General features: G+C 38.9%; 1 protein-coding gene across 1 annotated transcript; it reads left to right on the plus strand.

The window, feature by feature from the left end:
* Window positions 1–3,629: 3,629 nt before the first annotated feature.
* Window positions 3,630–14,187, plus strand: LOC138847786 (vomeronasal type-2 receptor 116-like). Its single transcript, XM_070067586.1, has 7 exons — window positions 3,630–3,738; window positions 6,039–6,048; window positions 6,664–6,970; window positions 7,335–8,141; window positions 8,832–9,059; window positions 9,408–9,531; window positions 13,256–14,187. The coding sequence occupies exons 1-7, from the start codon at window positions 3,639–3,641 to the stop codon at window positions 14,185–14,187; spliced, it is 2,508 nt and encodes an 835-aa protein (XP_069923687.1). The 5' UTR covers window positions 3,630–3,638.
* Window positions 14,188–20,416: the final 6,229 nt, after the last annotated feature.

Consider the following 20,416-nt stretch of genomic DNA (forward strand, 5'->3'; position numbering starts at 1 on the left):
ATATGACCTTGTCTAAACAAGATAAGAGTCAGTGAACTCAAAAGGCTTCCATAGCCTTGGAAACTCATGACTGGTGCATAGGGAGATTACTGATGCCATAAACAGGAGTGTCAATTGGTAAAGTCAACAACAGGAGTCACTGTGCACTTACTCCTCATGTAGGATCTCTGTCCTTAATGTGCTGTACATTGAGACTTATTGCTATTATGAGTACTCAAACAGTATATTTCGCTTTGTGTTTCTATGGGGGTGCAAACTGTTGAAATCTTTACTTAATGTATACTAAACTGATCTTCTGTAAAAAAAAAAAAGAAGAAATTATCAATTCCCAACTTGACTCTCACTGGGATTAAACATGACAATAGGTCTGATCTGATTTCATCATCAGTTAAAAAATCACGATTATTTTTCACTTTATGTTTGTGTAGGAGCAAACTGTTGAAATCTTTACTTAATATATGCTAAACTGATCTTTTGTATATAAAGGGAATCGAACATGAATCTTGATGTGAATGGAAGGGGAGAGGTAGTGGGAAAGGGGAGGGATGCGGGTGGGAGAGACGATATGGGGGGAAGCCATTGTAATCCATAAATCGTACTTTGGAAATTTATATTCATTAAATAAAAATTAAAAAAAAATGTACCATGGGACTCCAAATCCCATTAAGTTCTCAGATACAAACACCGTCTTACTAGTTAAGGCGATCAGTTTAAGTTCATAATTCATCATCAAGATAGGATTAAGTGTCAAAGGGATCACATAAATAAGACCAGTGTCTGCTAATAATAATTGATACACTTAAAAAGGAGAGAACAATACAACATAGGATGCTGGATACACAGCAGACTCATAGAATTACAAATGCCCTAAACAGAACTTTGACCTCAGAATCAGCCCTTTAGGCATTTGGATTTGGCTGAAATGCCTATGAGAGGCATGGAGGCATGGAAAGCCATGACACTGTAGCCAAATAAAAAAAGCCTAAATGAAAGATCTCTGTGAGTGAGATCCCAGCGGAAAGAATGAGCCATCAAAGAGGGAAGTACCTTTTTCTAAAGGGAGGAGGGACCTTCCAGTTTAATTATGGCCTTGTCTAAATAAGGTTGGAGTTTGTGAACTCAAGGGGCTTCCAGGGGCTGGTGCCATGGCTCACTTAGTTAATCCTCCGCTGTGGCACTGGCATCAAATATGGGCACCAGGTTCTAGACCTGGTTGCTCCTCTTCCAGTCTACCTCTCTGCTCTGGCCCAGGAAGGCAGTGGAGGATGGCCAAAAGTGCTTGGGTGGCTGCACCCCCATGGGAGACCAGGAAGAAGCACCTGGCTCCTGGCTTCAGATTGGCATAGTTCTGGCCACAGCAGCCATTTGGGGGATGAACAAACAGAAGGAAGACATTTCTCTCTGCCTCTCTCTATCTCTCACTGTCTAACTCTATTTGTAAAAAAAAAAAAATAGGCTTCCATAGTCTTGACAGCTCATGACGAAAGCCTCAGGTGATTACTGACATCAGAAATAAGGGTGTCAATTGATAAATCAATAACAGGTGTTACTGTACACTTGCTCCTACATAGGACCTCTATCCTTAATGTGTTGATCTATGAGAATTAACGGTAAAACTAATCTTCAAACAGGACTTGATACTATGTGTGTCTGTGTGGGTGCAAACTGTTGTAATTTTACTTAGTATAGAATTGATCTTCTGTATATAAAGATAATAAAATGAATCTGAGTGAAGAATGGGATGGGAGAGGGATTAAGAGATGGATGGTATGCCGGTGAGAGGGTTGTTACGGGAGGAAGAACCACTGTAATCCAAAAGCTGTTCTTTTGAAATTTACATTTGTTAAATAAAAGTTTTCTATGAAAAAAATAATGTAGAAGATATGTGATAAATATGAAAGAAATAGTTAACCAAAAATGATGAATAGATCTGGGTGCCAAATTTTTTTAAAATTCATGCATAATGTTTCATAACACACATTTTCAATACATTTTCGAAGCCTTCTCATTGCATGGAATTCATCCTTTCCAGTCCCAACCTTTGTTCAGTGAATCTTGTGCATTCAGATTGACTCTACTTTTAGTTTCTACACATTAGAGAGAATGGGAGATGTTTGCTCTCTGATTTAGATTTACTTTTCTTGTTTAACTGAATAGACAACAAGTTATGTCATTGTACTGGTAATAAATCTAACTCATCAAGACATTATATTTTCAATTTTATGCAAGTCAGTGAATTTTGTGTGTTTTGTTCCTATACTTCATCTCAATTTGCATGAGCCTGTATTCAAAATCTCACTAATGGCATCAGAGCAGTGACTAGGCAATGGAGAATGTGTTTTGCTTAAAATATTAGGGAACTCATTGATAGCAGTTTGAGTTTAGGAAACTTCTGAGTGGAATAACAGAGTTCTCTTCCATGCTCTCTTGTTTCCCTCCTCATTAGATTTACCCCATTAGTGATACCTCACACTGATATGCAAGCACAAATGATTAGTCAGTGTTGATCATCATTTTTGCTTACAAGACATGCTATCCATTTTGTTCAGTTGTGTTGTGCAGTCTCTTGGTTTTGCAAAGTGTTAAAGGTATGTATCTGCCATGATGGTGTCCTACATGAGTCCTTAAAGTCGCTTACATTCAAGAAGTACAAGTATCTGTATGCATCATCCTGCCCTTGGTGTTTGTCGTGGTGGGAATAAAGTGACGACTTCCAGCTAGTATTGTCTGCCTTATAGTTAAAAGTGAGAAGTACTCAAATAGTCCCTAGTTCTCATGAGAGTATTAACCAAGGTTTTAGTGTGAAAAGAGTTTACCATGAGATTACCATGGTTAACAGCAATGTGGAAGGGTTTTGTATTTTACAAGTAAGGATGTGATGATTTGACATATAGAATGAAACTCCTGAATTCAGGGTGATTACTGGTTCCACAGTGCTTGAGAATCAGAAGGCCTATTGGGTATCTTTGTAAACAGGATCTGCTTTGGGTCTGTGTGGCATCAAGGCAATGTATGGCTCCCCAGAACATGGGGTCTGGAGGCTGCCCTATTGTTCTTTGGGTCTTTGACATCTGTTATACTGGAGTTTTCTGGTCTGAAAACGTTCTGAGAAACTCACCTGATGCCTCTCTTCATGCCCTCTGATGCAATCCAGGTACATAATTGCCAAAAGTTCATGGAGAGGTTTATTGACAAAGCCCATGGACCAAATGTAACTAATAGGAGGTATGCCCTTGAGTCTTTGTACCCATGGACTTGGAGGAAATACTTGCCCCTGGGGTGAAGAGGATGATTCACAAACATGTTTTCCTTCTTGTGTTTTTCATCAGGACAGAAGCCCTGAGCTGTAGAGCCTTGGGGCAAAAAGGCTTCCAGATTCCCACATGGACGAATGGACAGATGGTAGAAAGAAATCAGATTGAGCAGTATTAAAATGGCTTGATGCGAGGAATCACACACACACACACACACACACACACACACGCTATTTGTATGCACATGCATGACCCTTCAAGTTCCACTATGGTTGTGTCCTAGGGTTTTCATAGACTTTGAAGATGTTTCCTTTGATTTTTCTGTTGCTCTTTTTGCAACTGTGTCTCCTTGTGACTTGTCATGATCCGAACTGCTTTTTCCAGATGGAACGGAGTTATTACAAGGATGGAGATATTGAGATCGCTGCTTTTTTCCCCATTTACATATACCTTGTGGACAGAATGATTAATATTTTCAAAAAATATATCACATTCAAAGGGTAAGTTCTCTTTGCCATAATCATTTTTCCTTGATTTACATAATAGATGCTTGCTAATGGGTCTGCAGATGGATAGACACATGCGTTGTGTGTCCCTGCCCTTTCCATTTCTGTCCCACCTAAAAAGTTCTGATAATTAACTTGGAGCATGTGGAAGATATTTCTTTCTGCCTCGCACATTGAATTGCTCAGGAAAATGTTATCTCATCAGACGAGAAAGGAGAGTCTGGTTGGGATCTTCTTGTCCTTCCCTGTCCCTGTTCATCAGCTCAGGGGCCTATTGTGCCTCAGTAGCAGGTTCTTACACAACCCATGCACTGAAATGAACAACCCTGAGTTACATGAGCTCTTCCACATGTGCTCACAATCTTTTCTGCTACATATTAGATTTGGAGCCATGAGCTCACTTCATTTCTTCTACAGTCAAAAAGAAGAAAAGATATTCAAGAAAGTAAGATTTTACTAGGTAAAAGTAACCTCAGGCCACAAGTATAATAATAATTGTATGTTATTGATGAATATACCCATGAGAACTGTAATGGTTGGAATCTACACATTCAGGATGCAGCCCTGATCTTATTATGGAAAAATACATTTCAGAAGAGGGATTATTCTGCTCTGCCCATCTTTAAGATACTGTCTACCTGTAGCTAAATATAAATGTTTCATATATATTTATATAGGAATATTTCATGCCTCCAGAATATAGTATCTTGTAGGACAGTGAAATTGTTTTCCTCACATCTGTTTATTTTGGTGCTAATTTCTAATTGGTTTCTACTGTAAGCTATAAAAGTAGGTTGATGATACATAGATCTTTGATATAAGGTAGATATTAGGACATATATCATTGCAGTATCATTAAAGCCAATGGAATTTAGAACTATAGTTGGTGCCACAAAGGTGAGACAACTGATCAAGTATTTTAGGCATTTGTCCTAAGTTCTATCCAGAAAAAATCTAATGGATACCAGCTTGGTATAATGATATTATTCACTTCACATGATTTTTATGAATTTGCCTATTTTGATAGTGCACATGACATCCCAATTATGAAATATTTATTTATTAGTAGTAGTGGTATTCCCCATGGTTATGCATGCAGTACATCATTTACGTGTACCCTAAATGATGGAGACCAGAAGAGTGTAAATTTCCTGTAGTAGGAATAGAGTTTATGAATAGAGCCCAGGTTCCTCCAAGATGTATACCTTGCCAACTGGAGATCATAACCAAATCTTAGAAAACCCAGGAGAAAATGCCTGTGTTAATGATATTTGGGAATATAATATAAGATTCAACAACTTTAGAATACCCAATAATTATATATAAACTGTTCTTAGAGATAAGAAACACAACATAAAACAGATTGAAAAGGCAACTCTCAAAAATGCCCAGTGTGTCCAAAAATCTTTTAGACCTTTTATACCAATGGCAGTGGGAATAAGAAATGAGAGGTTAAGGAATTGATGGAAATGTAAACAATGAGGAGGGGAACAGAGAAATATGAACTAAAAATGGAATATTATTTGATACTCTTAGCAAGGATTTTTAAAGTTCTTCATTATATACAAAGTATGAGTGAAATATTTGGATAACAAATATTTATAGAAATGAGATTTATATAAAGCAATAGATATTGAGCAACTCTTTACATGGTAATGGATACCTATATATAAATATATAGGCAGAATATGTATATAATATGCATGCATACATACATATTATGTTGCAACATGAACCAAGAAAAGAAAGACTGTCACTTCCTCTGGAGCACACAGTGACCCTTAATATCAGTGTACATGACCTAGTCTATTCATAATGACTCAACACACAGTAAATCTGAAATACATACAAGGGGCTCTTCATTTACACACTTTGTGAAATGTCAGAACCTGGAAAGTAGAAATGTTTCATGTTCTTTGCATGGAAGGATATTTATGTTTGGTTCTGTAGGGAAAATTGGGTGAATAAGGCCAGTTTGGAGTATATACTTATACCACTGATAATGATTTACTTTAATATATACCTAGCGTTCAAAATAAATGCATGACTGTCTTAGTTGTAAAGCATTACAAATCCAACCTGGGAGTGTTTCAGGCTTTTCTAAAGTGTCCCTCCCTTTTCACTGATTTCCTTCTTTCAAGCTCTGAATCTGATTTCATTTTCCTGGCTTGTGATGGTGGTTGATGGGTGAGTTTGTTGGGGAAGAGATTTTTCAGGATATATCCAGACTTAGATCTACCATTCTCAGTGCTTTGACGTCATCCTTCTATGTGATCACATAGCCTTCAGTTGAGTTACTCTCTTTTCCCATTACAACCTGCAGCCTTATGATCATAGGACTCCTATTTCAAGAAGCATATAATGATGTGATAAGATGAAGCATCATTGTAGTTTCCAAATATAGGAGTATTTGTAGAGGCAGTGCTAAAGATGCACCTTTCCTTGTCAAGTTTTCTTTGAAACATGAATGTTCTTTCTAGGTGTGCATAAACATTCGAAAGGGCATTCCAGAGCATATTATAGTATTTAGATATCAAATATAAAAACTTAGAAGACGTAGTTGTTGCCAGAGATGATTTAAATCGATAGGTTTATATTAAAAAATAAGATCATTTTCTTTGGCTGCATGGACAGCCATGTGATAACATGCCCAAGACATTATAATGTAAAAGCAGATCTTATTTTCAGAATCATTTTGGCTGGGAGACCGAGATCAAGGGAGTAGCAGCTATGGTTCTGGTGAAGACATGTGTCCTGCAAATGCAACACTCTTAACATGCTGTCCTCAGCCAATGTGCAGATAATCATTAGAACATATGAATCTTTGGCCAAGACCAATCCATCTGTTACAGTTATTACAGTAGAATTGATGATAATCTGGATTTGAGGCTTCTCCCTCAAAGATCCTTGTGCATTTCATACAGGTTTCAGTCCAAAAACTACCAGTATGTTCTGGCCTTGGTTTTTGCTATTGAGGAGATCAACAAGAACCCCCAGCTTTTACCCAACGTGACCTTGGGATTTGATCTCTATAATGTCATGCACAGTGACATGATGGTGATGCAGAATCCCTTCATCTGGCTTGCAGGACTGGAAGAGGATGTTCCTAATTACATGTGTAGGAAACAGAGCAAGTCTGTAGCTGTAATATCAGGAACAAGCATTGCTGTCCAAGTAGGGACACTGCTGGAACTCTACAAAATTCCACAGGTGAGTGTGTAAGTGAAAGAGGGATAAAACACATCACCTGAGGTGCGTGACTTAGACCCAAAAATTTAAGTGACAGAACCAAATACACTTGCCACAGCATGTGATCAAAAGCGAAGGTGTATAGAGATTAGGTGGATTAGCCACATATTATCAGAAGCAGAGTGTTGGCGAGTGAAAAGGAGAAATGTTTTCCTTAATCTGTGAATATAATGTCTTAGGAACTAGGATGTTTTCATGCAGGGGGATGAGAAAAATGAGATATTGTAAAATCTTCTGATGCTTCCATCATCTGCTTAATTTCTTCAGGAATAAGATAGTACACTATGGCAATATCCTTACACAGATTTCTTGCATTTTCTCTTAGCTGACTCTTGGGTCTTTTGAACCACTTCTGAGTGACAGTGGTCAGTTTCCTTCCCTCTATCAGATGGCCCCCAGAGACACTTCTCTGGCCCGTGGCATAGTCTCCTTGATGCTTCATTTCAGCTGGACCTGGGTGGGTTTGGCCACCTCAGACCTCCCAAAAGGTATTCAGTTTGTGTCCAATTTGAAAGTAGAGATGCAGAAGAATGGCATCTGTGTGGACTTTGTGGAACTGATCCCAGTCACTGAGGAGTCTTATATTTCACTCCAGAATAGGTTTCATATCCAGATTCTAAAATCATCAGCAAATGTGGTGATTCTTTTCTGTGACACTGATTCACTCATAGGCATCAGCTTTCCAACATGGGAACGTGTAATGACATGGAAAGTCTGGGTCACCACCTCACAATGGGATTTTGCCAGCGATGAGCATCATATCCTGCTGCACTCATTCCATGGGACTCTCATTTTTTCACACCACCATAGTGAGATCTCTGGTTTCAAAAACTTTCTTCAGACAGTTAACCCTTCCAAATACCCAGAAGACTTTTACCTCTCTACATTCTGGTCACTATATTTTGATTGCTCAGTTACTGGGGCATCCTGCAAAACCTTGAGAAACTGTCCACTGAATACCTCCTTGGAATTGTTGCCTTTTCATTATTTTGATATGAGCATGAGTGATGGGAGTTACAACATATATAATGCTGTGTATGCTGTGGCCCACAGCGTACATGAGATGCTTCTACAATTGTTAGAAATGCAGCCAGGGAACAAGGGGGAAAAGGTGGCATTTTCTCCCTGGCAGGTAATTTGGTTTCCGTTGCATGACATGTACTCCTGAAGTGATCCCTTTAACAGCTTCTGCCAGTGTTCAAACCAAGTAGCTTGGGATCCTTTCTCCAATCACGAGATATATATGAGCCTCTGTTTGTAATTTGTCATAAGACACAGGGTTCCATTGACAAGTGGGAAGGTAACTTGGATAAGCTTCAGTGCTGTGTCTTAAAAAGTACTCTCCCATCCTGTCAATTTAATTATGACTTGTGAATACCTAGACTGTGTCATTCCATTTTCAGTCTCAATGGTAAAAAAAAAATATTGCTTTTTAGTGTCAAATGTTGTTGAGTATGTTCAGCCACAATGTACATAAGATATCTCATTAAATTGCATATTTTTTATCCTGGTAACTGTACTACAGATGGTTGTCCTAGGTACACTGAGAAAATAAGTGAGTGTTAGTAGCATGGACTCCACAGTTGGAAATGATCAGAATCTCACAGTTAGATATTTTGATTGCCCTAGTTTTTAGATGAAAATGAGTGAAATCATACTTACTTTGATGTAGTTCTCATCATGTTTTTAGTTTTAATTAACTGGGTGGCTATAAAAAGTTCCCTTTGTTTATTTGTGATTACAGACAAAAGCTTTTCTTTAAACTGGGTTTGATGTGTTATTGCTTGGGCAGTCTTCATGTGAATATAATGTATTTTTTCAGTTGCACCCATTTCTCAAGAACCTCCAATTTACCAATCCTGCGGGTGACCTAGTGAATTTGAATCACTTGAGGAATTTGGAAGCTGAATATGACATTCTCAACTTTTGGAATTTTCCTTATGGTGTTGGACGTAAGGTTAAAGTAGGACAGTTTTCCCCTTATGCCTCACAGAGCCAGAAGTTGTCTCTCTCTGAGAATTTGATAGAATGGGCCACAGGAATTACAGAGGTAAGTTGCACCTGATCATAAGGTTCACAATGCACATTGTTACCCACAATTCATATGGGGATTTGTGCCACTTGGCTTATTAAAAACACACTTAGAGACATTAAACTACACCCCTTCCAATCTAAATACTTTCTTATGTTTTTAGTGTCTGAGGTTGGACACTACACGCACTTGTTCCTCCACATGTTTTGAATCTATTTATTTAGAAAATAAACTTGCATGCCATCATTGTGTCAGAAATAGGTATTTACAGTTTAAGTGAACAGGTTGTGCAGGACTTGAAAACACTCTACATGGAACATAAGCAATAGTCCCAACTCTGACCAACACTCATCTGATTTTTCTCAGACTCCACACTCAGTATGCAGTGAGAGTTGTAGCCCTGGATTCAGGAAAACCCCTCTGGAGGGAAAGCCTACCTGTTGTTTTGATTGCACACCTTGTCCTGAGAATGAGATTTCCAATCGGACAGGTAAGTCAATGCCAGCCTCATGGAGAAGTTAACACCTGTTTCTTAAAATATTCCTCTTCTCCATGGAAAGAAAAGGATGTGGAGTATGACTGCTGAGAAGATTCTTTTCACCTCCTGGTAGAAGTTAAACCTTATATTCAGTAATAACCCTTAAAATGATAAAAGTTTGCACACTATACTTTACTGCATGTAGTATTTGCAAAATCATTTAGGTAAATTCACGTCTGTGTTCCTTGTACATGAATAGATAAAATGCTTTCACCTAATTCAAGTATAGCATGCTTGGAGTGAGAAAGCACTACTCTCATCAAACTGTGTGTAATTTGAAAAACTGTATTAGAAATTATACAGTATATCATGTTGAGGATAATACTCATTAGATATCATAAACGAGCTAACCTTAGCCTTTGAGAAAAATCATTGCATATCAAAATATAAATCTTCAGGAACATTCCTATGCTTACACTCATACACACTCATGAGTAAAATTTATTTTGAAAGAATACAGGCTGACTTCCATGGTAAAAAGTATGCATATCAAGGTAGGTCAATGACAGCAAATTCAACACAAGCCCTTGAAGATAGGATGTGGACATTATAAGGAAACTGAAGTAAATAAAAATTGGAAGAGCTTACAGTTGGTGATCATAAAACAAGTAAAATTTATGAACCTCATCCAGTTGGAACAGTACTAAAAACAAGATTACAATGTCTGTGTGTGTTACAGAAAGAGATCTGAAGAGATCTCTGCACAGATATAAAAGATACTAATACTAGAACATGTGAATCATTTAATGGTGATAGATTGAAGAATATAGAAGAAATTCAGAAATTTCCAGATAGAAACATTATAAAAACTTTGAAAAATATTTGAAAAATCCAAGTAACCTCATAGTTATTAAAATAATTCCCAATACTTTTATTGTGATAAACACCTTTATCAAACATTCACATAGGAAAGGAACTCTTTTCTCAACTCCTGTACAGAATAGGAAAAATTCTGTTTCTTCTACAGGAACATCTTAACTTCTTTGATCAAATACTGCCAGAGATCTCAGCAAAATGAAATTGTAAGACACTGTTGTTGAAATAAATTCACACATAGAAATTTTAAACAATGTAAACCCAACAGTATTTTTAAATAGGTTACATCATGCCCAATGTCTTGCATAAAGTGTATTTCAGTTTATAATCCTTGAAAAATAGTAATAAGAATTAGCATTTCTGAAGAAAAACATTTAATAAATTTAAGTGATCTAAGAATTATAAAAAAAGAACCAAACAACACAAAATGCCAAAAAGAAGGATCAGTTTTCAATCCTAAAGAGTATTTTAGAATGCTAAAAAACATGGAAGTTATGGCTGAAGATTGGATACAAAGTTGAATAAAGAATGCAACTTCTGCAGGAAATTACCCATTGGTCTGTTTGTGTATATAATAAAAATGAAAGCCATGCAACTTATTATAGAGGAAGATTTCAAATGGCATCATTTTCAACTGATATTGGGATGATGTAATACAATCAAAAATCAGTAATTGAGTTAAGTAGTGCTGGAATACTAGATTGAATACAAAAAGAGATATTTTTGCTTATCAATTCTGGAAAACAAAGCTCTGAAAGATGAGCACATGTAATGTCTCAAAAGTATGAACTATCCAAAAATAAGACCACCTAAACTTTGGAAGACATCTGCAGGTTGTGACAACTGACATTGATGGAGAAATGTATGGAAAAAGAAGGGGATACTGGCAGAGATGGAGATAAAATTCATGTTCAAGAATCAAAAGGCAGCAAAGTGGAAATATGCCAGTAGGGTTCAAGGTGATCTACAGACAGACTTTGATTACAGGCAGCATCCCAGTGTGTTCCTTGATGGAAATCTGCTCAAGGGTGGCATCTTATCCAGAAGGTATCAAGTGTACAACTCTTCTGCGTTTCTCTAGAGCTTGATCATCTGTTTTCTAATGGTGATCTCTCAATCAGTGCTTGCCCATAGAATGACTATCCAGATCCTACCTTAGAGAGATGTGGTTTAGTGAGATCGTTGTGTGCTTTCTGTGCACCCAAAATTCACAAAGTAAATCTCCCAGTGCATGACACTAAGAGTGGGAACCTGGGGCCAGTGCTGCATCATAGTAGTTGAAGCCTCTGACTGGGATGCCAGCATCCCAGTAGGGCAGCGGTTCCAGTCTCAGCTGCTTCACTTCCAATGCAGCTCTCTGCTGATGCTTAGGAAAGCAATAGAAGACAGCCCAAGTTTCTGAGTCCACACCATGTAGGAGACCCAGAAGAAGCTCCCATTTATTGCCTTAAGACAGCCTAGTTCCATTTATTGCCATCATTTGGGGTGTGAATCACTGGTGGAAGATGTCTTTCTTTCTCTTTTTCACTCTTTTCCTTTCTCCCTCTCTTTTTCTCCCTGCCCTCCTGTCCTTCTCTCTCTCCCTCTCCCTCTCTCTCCCTCATACTTCTCTGCCTCCTTCTGAAACTCTGCATTTCCATTAAATTATAAATAAATAAAAACACTCATTAGAAATAAAGACTGGGGCCCTTTGGTCATTGATTAGGCAATGACAGTACAGAGGGAATAACACCAATAAAACAAGGGCTCACTGCAGACATGGAAAGCCAAGATTCTGGCCAAAAAATAGCCTACATGGAGGATCTCTGTGAGACCCCAGTGGAAAGAAATGATCGTCAAAGAAGGATATACTCTTCTCAGAAGGGAGGAGAGAACATCCACTTTGCTTATGGCAGTGTCCAAATGCTGATGGAGTCTATGGTTACAGAGGACTTCCATAGCCTTGGCAGCCCATGGCAAGAGCCTTGGGTGATCACTGATATCATACATTCGAGTGTTAATTGTTAAAGGAACAACAAAATCACTGTGCATTTATTCCCCATTTAGGGACTCCATCCATAATGAGTTGAACTGTGAGAATTGACTGCACTTTTTTCTCAAACTGTACTCTATATGTAGTGTGTCTGTGTGGATGCAAACTATTGAAATCTATATGTTATATGGAGTTGGTCCTCTGTATATAAAATCAAATAAAAATGTAACATAATGAAGAAGGAGATGGGAGAGGGTGAGGGAGGTGGGGTGAGAGTTGGGATGGGAGGGTGGGTTTAGGGGAAAGAAACAATATTTCTAAAGTTCTATCTATGAAAAATGCATTTGTTGAATAAAAACTTTAAAATAAAAAAATTATGAAAAATGCAATCACTATATAAAAACTTAAGAAAACAAGGACTGCTGCTTGCTCTTGTTGAAAGTGAGGATGCAGCAAGCATGTGCCATATATAAAGGTCAGAGTAGTCTTTATAATACATGGAAACCTCTGGAATCTTGCTCACCACTTCCCAGTGTGGAGAAACCATGAAGAATGAATTTGTGGTGTTAAAATGATACAGGCAAAAAAGGCAGGATTTAAAGCACCAGGAGTAGTTTCAGAGAGTAGCCTGTAGGGCTTTGTTAGGAGAAAAAGAATATGTACTCATCAGTATGTAAGGTAGTTAGAGAGATGAAGTAATAACTTTGGCTAACATGAGGAAGATGGGCATGAATAATGGCCAATAATTTCCTCGATGTTATTTTATATGCTATTTCAACATCAAGTACGGGCTATTTGCCTAAACTAGCTATGTCCGTTATTCCAGAAGGTCCTTGTGAATCAGAAATAACTGAACTCAGGATGATGTTATTGTACGTTTCTTGCCAGATATGGACCAGTGCATGAAGTGTCTGGATCATCAGTATGCCAGCACAGAGCGAAACCAGTGCTTCCACAAAAAAGTGACGTTTCTGTCTTTTGAAGATCCCCTGGGGATGACCTTGGTCTGCACAGCTCTGTGCTTCTCTGTCCTCACTGCTGTGGTTCTTGGGGTCTTTGTGAAGCACCGAGACACTCCCATAGTCAAGGCCAACAATCGTTGTCTCAGCTACATCCTGCTCATTGCCCTCATCTTCTGCTTCCTCTGCTCCTTACTGTTTATTGGTCATCCCAACACAACCACCTGTGTCCTCCAGCAGACCACGTTTGGAGTGGTGTTCACCGTGGCTGTTTCCACAGTCCTAGCCAAAACTATCACTGTGGTTCTGGCCTTCAAGGTCACTGCCCCAGGGAGAAGGATGAGACAGTGGCTGATATCAGGGGTACCTAACTCCATTATTCCCATCTGCTCCCTGATCCAACTGGCTCTCTGTGCCATCTGGCTTGGGACTTCTCCCTTTATTGACACAGATGCACACTCAGAGCATGGCCACATCATCCTGGTGTGCAACAAGGGCTCAGTCATTGTCTTCTACTGTGTCCTGGGCTACCTGGGCTCCTTGGCCCTGCTGAGCTTCACTGTGGCTTTCCTAGCCAGGAATCTGCCTGACACCTTCAATGAAGCCAAGTTCCTGACGTTCAGCATGCTGGTGTTCTGCAGTGTCTGGGTGACCTTCCTGCCTGTCTACCACAGCACCAAGGGGAAGGTCATGGTGGCTGTGGAGGTCTTCTCCATCTTGGCCTCCAGTACAGGGCTCCTGGGCTGCATCTTTGTCCCCAAGTGCTACATTATTCTCTTCAGACCTGAGAAGAATGCTTTGAAAGGATTAAGGGATAGAATAATTTCTAAGGAAACAGATGTTCTCAGGTGTAGTTCTTAGGCTCTCTCAGTTTTTATTGGTCAGAATCTAAAATTATAAAACTGATTTTGCATTCTGATATTAAAAAATTACTTGCATAATGTACCCTCCTTATGAACAGTTTATACTTATCTTAATATGTTTTTGTTCTGAAGGACCAATTTACAGAAAATGAAGATAGTGAGTGGGAGAAACCTTCCATGTGATAGTGGCATCTGAAGATATCTGTAGTGGCCCAGTGCTGGTTCATGCCAAAGCAAGGAGATTAATTCAGGTTTCCAAGTGAGTGTCAGGGACAGAAAGGCTTAGGCCATCTTCCAAAGCATTTTCTAGATCTTAACAAAAAGCTGAGTTGCAAGTGAGTGGACAAAACATGAACTGGCATCAACATGGGATGTCGGGGTTATAGGTGCTACTTATAGCCACTATACCCCCATGCTGGACCCATTCCTTCTCTCTTCAAAATATACTGTGAACTAATTTCTTAGTCTGGGTTTTATGTTCATAAGCACAAAACCAATCTCAGATAAAGGCTCCCCTTGAAACTTTTCATTTCTTTTCAATCCTGTATTTTCAATGCCAACTCATTGACATTGTCATATTCATATTTTAATAAAATGAGTTACACGTTTCTTTGCTGTTTTTATTCATGCATTAGAGTCTAAATTAAAATAAGCTTATTAATATAATTGGAATATTTCAGCACAATCTTTAGACATGTTAAATCATTGCAATGTGTAATTCATTGTCAAGAAAATGCTGAATTATATATCATTTCATATGAATTTAAAATGATGTGATAATCACACACCAAGTTTTCATTATATGTAGAAGTGATTCTGTAAACTTCTTTTCCATCTGTTCATTGCTATTTATTATCAATCTGGCTTTGATTTACTTTTGCCAATAGCAGACATAAGAAAGTGATTTTTGATGTAATCCAATTGTGAATATTGGTTTTGACTTCCTGTACCTCTGGGGTCTATTCCAAGAAATCTTTACCTGTGCCTATATCTTGCAGGGTTTCTTTGATGCCCTCTAATAATTTGAAAGTGCCGGGTCATAGTGAGTGGATTTTTGTGTAAGATATAAGGTAGGGGTCTTGCTTCATGCTTCTGCATGGGTAATCCATTTTTCCAGCACTATTTGTTGAATGGACTGTCCTTTCTTCAGGAATTTGTTTTAGCTCCTTGATGAAATATAAATTGGCTGTAGATGTTTGGATAGATTTCTGGCGTTTCCATTCTGTTCCATTGTTCTACCCATCCATTTTGATACCAGGCTGTTTTGATTATAGATCCACTGCAGTAAGTCTTGAAATCTGCTATTATGGTGCCTCTGGCTTTGTTTTTGTTGTACAAGATTGCTTTAGCTATTTGATGTCTCCTGTGCTTCCATATGAATTTCAGCATCATTTTTTCAAGATCTGAGAAGAATCTATAAATTGCTTTTGGGAGAATGGAGATTTTGATGATATTGATTCTTCCAATCCATGTACATGGAGGATTTTTCCATTTTTTGGTATCCTCTTCTATTTATTTCTTTAAGATTTTATAATTCTCTGGCCAGCACTATGGCTCAATAGGCTCTTCTTCCACCTGCGGCGCTGGCACACCAAGTTCTAGTCCTGGTTGGGGCGCCGGATTCTGTCCCAGTTGCCCCTCTTCCAGGCCAGCTCTCTGTTATGGCCCGGGAGTGCAGTGGAGGATGGTCCAAATGTTTTGGCCCTGCACCCACATGGGAGACCAGGAGAAGCACCTGGCTCCTGGCTTCAGAACAGCACAATGCTCCGGCTGCCGCGCGCTGGCTGCAACGGCCATTGGAGGGTGAACCAACCGCAAAAAGGAAGACCTTTCTCTCTGTCTCTCTCTCTCTCTCACTGTCCACACTGCCTGTTAAAAAAAAAAAAGATTTTATAATTCTCATTGTAGAGATCTTTGATGTCCTTTGTTAAGTTTTTTCCAAGGTATTTGATTGTTTTTGTAGCTATTGTGAATGGGATTGATCATATAATTTCTTTCTCAGCCATGGCATTGCCTGTCTATACAAAGGCTGTTGATTTTTGTGCATTGATTTTATATCCTACTACTTTGACAAACTCTTCTATGAGTTCCAATAGTCTCTTAATAGAGTTCTTTGGATCCCCTAAATAGAGTCATATCATCTGTGAAGAGGGATAATTGGACTTCTTCCTTTGCAATTTGTACCCCTTTAATTTCTTTTTCTTGACTAATGGCTGTGGATAAAACTTCCAGAACTATATTGAATAGCAGTGGTGAGAGTGGGCATCCCTGTCTGGTACCAGATCTCAGTGGAAATTATTCCAACATTTCCCCATTCAATAAGGTTCTGGCTGTGGGTTTTTCATAAATTGCTTTGATTGTGTTGAGGAATGTTCATTCCACACCCAATTTGCTTAGAGTTTTCATCATGAAAACTTTAGCTAAGTTTTCATCATGAAAGGGTGTTGTGTTTTATCAAATGCTTTCTCTACATCTATTGAGATAATCATATATTTTTTCTTCTGCAGTTTGTTAATGTGGTGTATCACATTGATTGATTTGCAAAAGTTGAACAATCCCATTTTTATATTGTAAGTCAAATAATGATTCTTTCTTTTTACAATAACCAGTCTGCTGTCCATTTTCTTAGAACTATTGACCTTGTGTTTTAAGTTGTTTCTAGATTCTGTCTAGACACACATGGCATATGTCTTTTCTGATACTGGGTCATTTCTTTAAGTATCATGGATTCCAGCTGCATCAATGTTGTTGCAAAAGAGAGGATTCTTTTTTTTTTTCTCCTACTGATCAACATTCTTAGAGTACATATGCCAGGATTTCTTTTATTTTTACTTTTATTTAATGAATATAAATTTCCAAAGTACAGCTTATGGATTACAATGGCTTCCCCCCATAACGTCCCCCCCACCTGTAACCCTCCCCGTTCCCACTCCCTCTCCCCTTCCATTCACATGAGGATTCATTTTTGATTCTCTTTATATACAGAAGATCAGTTTAGCATACATTAAGTAAAGATTTCAACAGTTTGCTCCCACACAGAAACATAAAGAAAAATAATAGATGATTTTTAAATGATGATGAAATCAGATCAGACCTATTGTCATGTTTAATCCCAGTGAGAGTCAAGTTGGGAATTGATAATTTCTTTTTTTTTTTTTACAGAAGATCAGTTTAGTATACATTAAGTAAAGATTTCAACAGTTTTTACCCCCATAGAAACACAAAGTGAAATATACTGTATGAGTACTCGTTATAGCATTAAGTCTCAATGTACAACACATTAAGGACAGAGATCCTACATGAGGAGTAAGTGCACAGTGACTCCTGTTGTTGACTTTACAAATTAACACTCCTGTTTATGGCATCAGTAATCTCCCTATGCTCCAGTCATGAGTTTCCAAGGCTATGGAAGCCCCTTGAGTTCTCCGACTCTTATCTTGTTTCGACAAGGTCATAGTCAAATTGGAGGTTCTCTCCTCCCTTCAGAGAAAGGTACCTCCTTCTTTGAAGACCTGTTCTTTCCTCTGGGATCTCACTCACAGAGATCTTTCATTTAGGTGTTTTTGTTTGTTTGTTTTTTGTGTGTGTTTTTTTTTGCCAGAGTGTCTTGCTTTCCATGCCTGAAATACTCTCATGGGCTTTTCAGCCAGATTGGAATGCCTTTAGGGCTGATTCTGAGGCCAGAGTGCTTTTTAGGACATCCACAATTCTATGAGTCTGCTGAGTATCTTGCTTCCCATGTTGGATCACTCTCCCCTTTATTTATTCTATCGGTTAGTATTAGCAGGTACTAGACTTGTTTATGTACTCCCTTTGACTCTTAGTCCTTTCATTATGATCAATTGTGAACTGAAATTGATCACTTGGACTAGTGAGATGGCATTGGTACATGCCACCTCGATGGGATTATATTAGAGTACCCTGGTATGTCTCTAACTCTACCATTTGGGGCAAGTCAGCTTGCGTATGTCCCAAATTGTACATCTCTTCCCTCTCTTATTCCCACTCTTATGTTTAACAGGGATCACATTTCAGTTAAATTTCAACACTTAAGAATAACTGTGTATTAATTACAGAATTAAACCAGTCATATTAAGTAGAACAGACAAATAAAAACTACTAAGAGGGATAATGTATTAAGTTGTTCATTAACAGTCAGGGCTATGCTGATCAAGGATTTCTTTATCCAGTCATCAGTTGATGAATATCTGGGTTGATTCCATATCTTAGCTATTTTGAATTGAGCTGCAATGAACTTGGGGGTGCAGATGACCCCTTTTCATGCTGATTTCATTTAGTTTGGGTAACTTTCTAGGAGTCAGTTGGCTTGTTCTCATGGCAGACCTATTTTCTTTCTCAGAAATTTCCATACTGTATTCCACAATGACTGCATCAGTTTACATTTTCACCAAATGTGGATTAGCCTATCTTTTTTCCTGAGTCCTCTGCAGAATAGGTTGTTAGTTGATTTCTGTATGAGAGCCATTCTGATGGCTAAGGTGAAACCTGATGGTGGTTTTGATTTCATTTCCCTAATGGCTAGTAGTCCTGAGAATTTTTAAGTGACTTTGGCCTTTTCAATTTCTTCTTTTTGAAAAATGCATGATGAAGGTGTTTCCCATTACTTAACTGGATGTTTAGTTTTTTTTGTTGAGTTTGTTGAGTTCCTTTCGCCCTTACAGGGTTCTTGGTGTAGAACAGGCAGGACTTGAGCCTACGAAATGTGGGATGCCAGCACTCAAGGTGGAAACTTAACATACTATACCAAAGCCCAGCTCCAGTTTCCATCATTCTTAAAGATAAGTGGAGAAGCACCAGATCACGTGGATTCTAATCATCTTCTGATAGCCTTTACCCCAATAGAGGTTTCTTAAATTAAATGTCCCCATCCTCTCCAGTACAGTTATCAGTTTTTCTTAGAATTACTTCTTTCTCCCCAAAACCTCCATCAGTGTCTTCAGCAGTTATAGTCTGAGAAGCACTTTAGTGGGAGTTATCATAACTTTATGTGGCTTTCTCAGAACATAGCAACACTTCCTGAGTCATACTCAATTGTGTATGAATAGCCATTAGCATGTGTGTCTTCTAATATCCAAGTCAATTGGTATCTGAGTCCTTGCATTTTACAATTGTGTGTGTATGTGTGTGTGTAAAGGCAAGGTCACTGGAATTGAAATTCTATATTTTTTTTTTTTTTTGACAGGCAGAGTGGACAGTGAGAGAGAGAGAGACAGAGAGAAAGGTCTTCCTTTTGCCGTTGGTTCACCCCCCAATGGCCGCCGCGGCCGGCGCGCTGCGGCCGGCGCACCGCGCTGATCCGATGGCAGGAGCCAGGAGCCAGGTGCTTTTCCTGGTCTCCCATGGGGTGCAGGGCCCAAGCACCTGGGCCATCCTCCACTGCACTCCCGGGCCACAGCAGAGGGCTGGCCTGGAAGAGGGGCAACCGGGACAGAATCCGGCGCCCCGACCGGGACTAGAACCCGGTGTGCCGGCGCCGCTAGGCGGAGGATTAGCCTAGTGAGCCGCGGCGCCGGCCGAAATTCTATATTTTTGCATGTAAAAATGAATTCCCGAGTTAATGTGCCAATAATATCTCATTATAATTCTATCATCCATAGCTAGATCATATGTTTATGTATTTTCTGAGTAGCATATTCCATGCTGACTTACCTTTCATGAGTTGTCTGTTGTATGATAGGCTTGTTTATTTCATTAAAATGAAACACGTTGGCATTCAGTTTTAAATTCAATGTGAAATTGGCCTGTTTTCAGTTACTGTTCCATAGTATCCTTAAGGCAAATAAATCTAAGCACTTATAAAGGAGAAAGGAAAACCAACTGCAATCCCATTGCTCAGAGGCAGCTCCTATCTAAGTAGTCTTTCAGACTTCCTGTACACACACATGTTTATTTCTGCAGGGCCATCTGGTGTTCCCATGGAGATCGTTTCCATTACATGGATGTTTCAGTTCACCCAGTCTTGACTTGGAGCTGTCTACTGCTATTATGCCCAGGTCTCCCTTCCTTTCAGTCAGGTCAATACCGACCACAACACTAGAGGGAGCCTGAGGCTAAGGATGGATTTGAACATTCCTGCAAGAATGCAGTGATGCAACTGAGGTGATTTGGGGTGGATATAGGGCTCTTTCTTGTAGAACCTCTCAAGTCAGCTCCTCCAGAGTAACACCTGAAATTCACAGAGAGCCACACATCAGCCATAATGAATA

This window comes from Oryctolagus cuniculus (genome assembly GCF_964237555.1).
Source record: "Oryctolagus cuniculus chromosome 16 unlocalized genomic scaffold, mOryCun1.1 SUPER_16_unloc_1, whole genome shotgun sequence".
In the NCBI taxonomy this organism is placed as follows: Eukaryota; Metazoa; Chordata; class Mammalia; order Lagomorpha; family Leporidae; genus Oryctolagus; species Oryctolagus cuniculus.

Excerpts from the sequence above, each read along its gene's own strand:
- LOC138847786 (XM_070067586.1), top strand. The coding sequence starts at position 3,639 with ATGGAACGGAGTTATTACAAGGATGGAGATATTGAGATCGCTGCTTTT. Across the intron at positions 6,971-7,334 it reads AACTCTACAAAATTCCACAG|CTGACTCTTGGGTCTTTTGA; the intron begins GTGAGTGTGTAA and ends ATTTTCTCTTAG. Across the intron at positions 9,532-13,255 it reads TGAGATTTCCAATCGGACAG|ATATGGACCAGTGCATGAAG; the intron begins GTAAGTCAATGC and ends GTTTCTTGCCAG.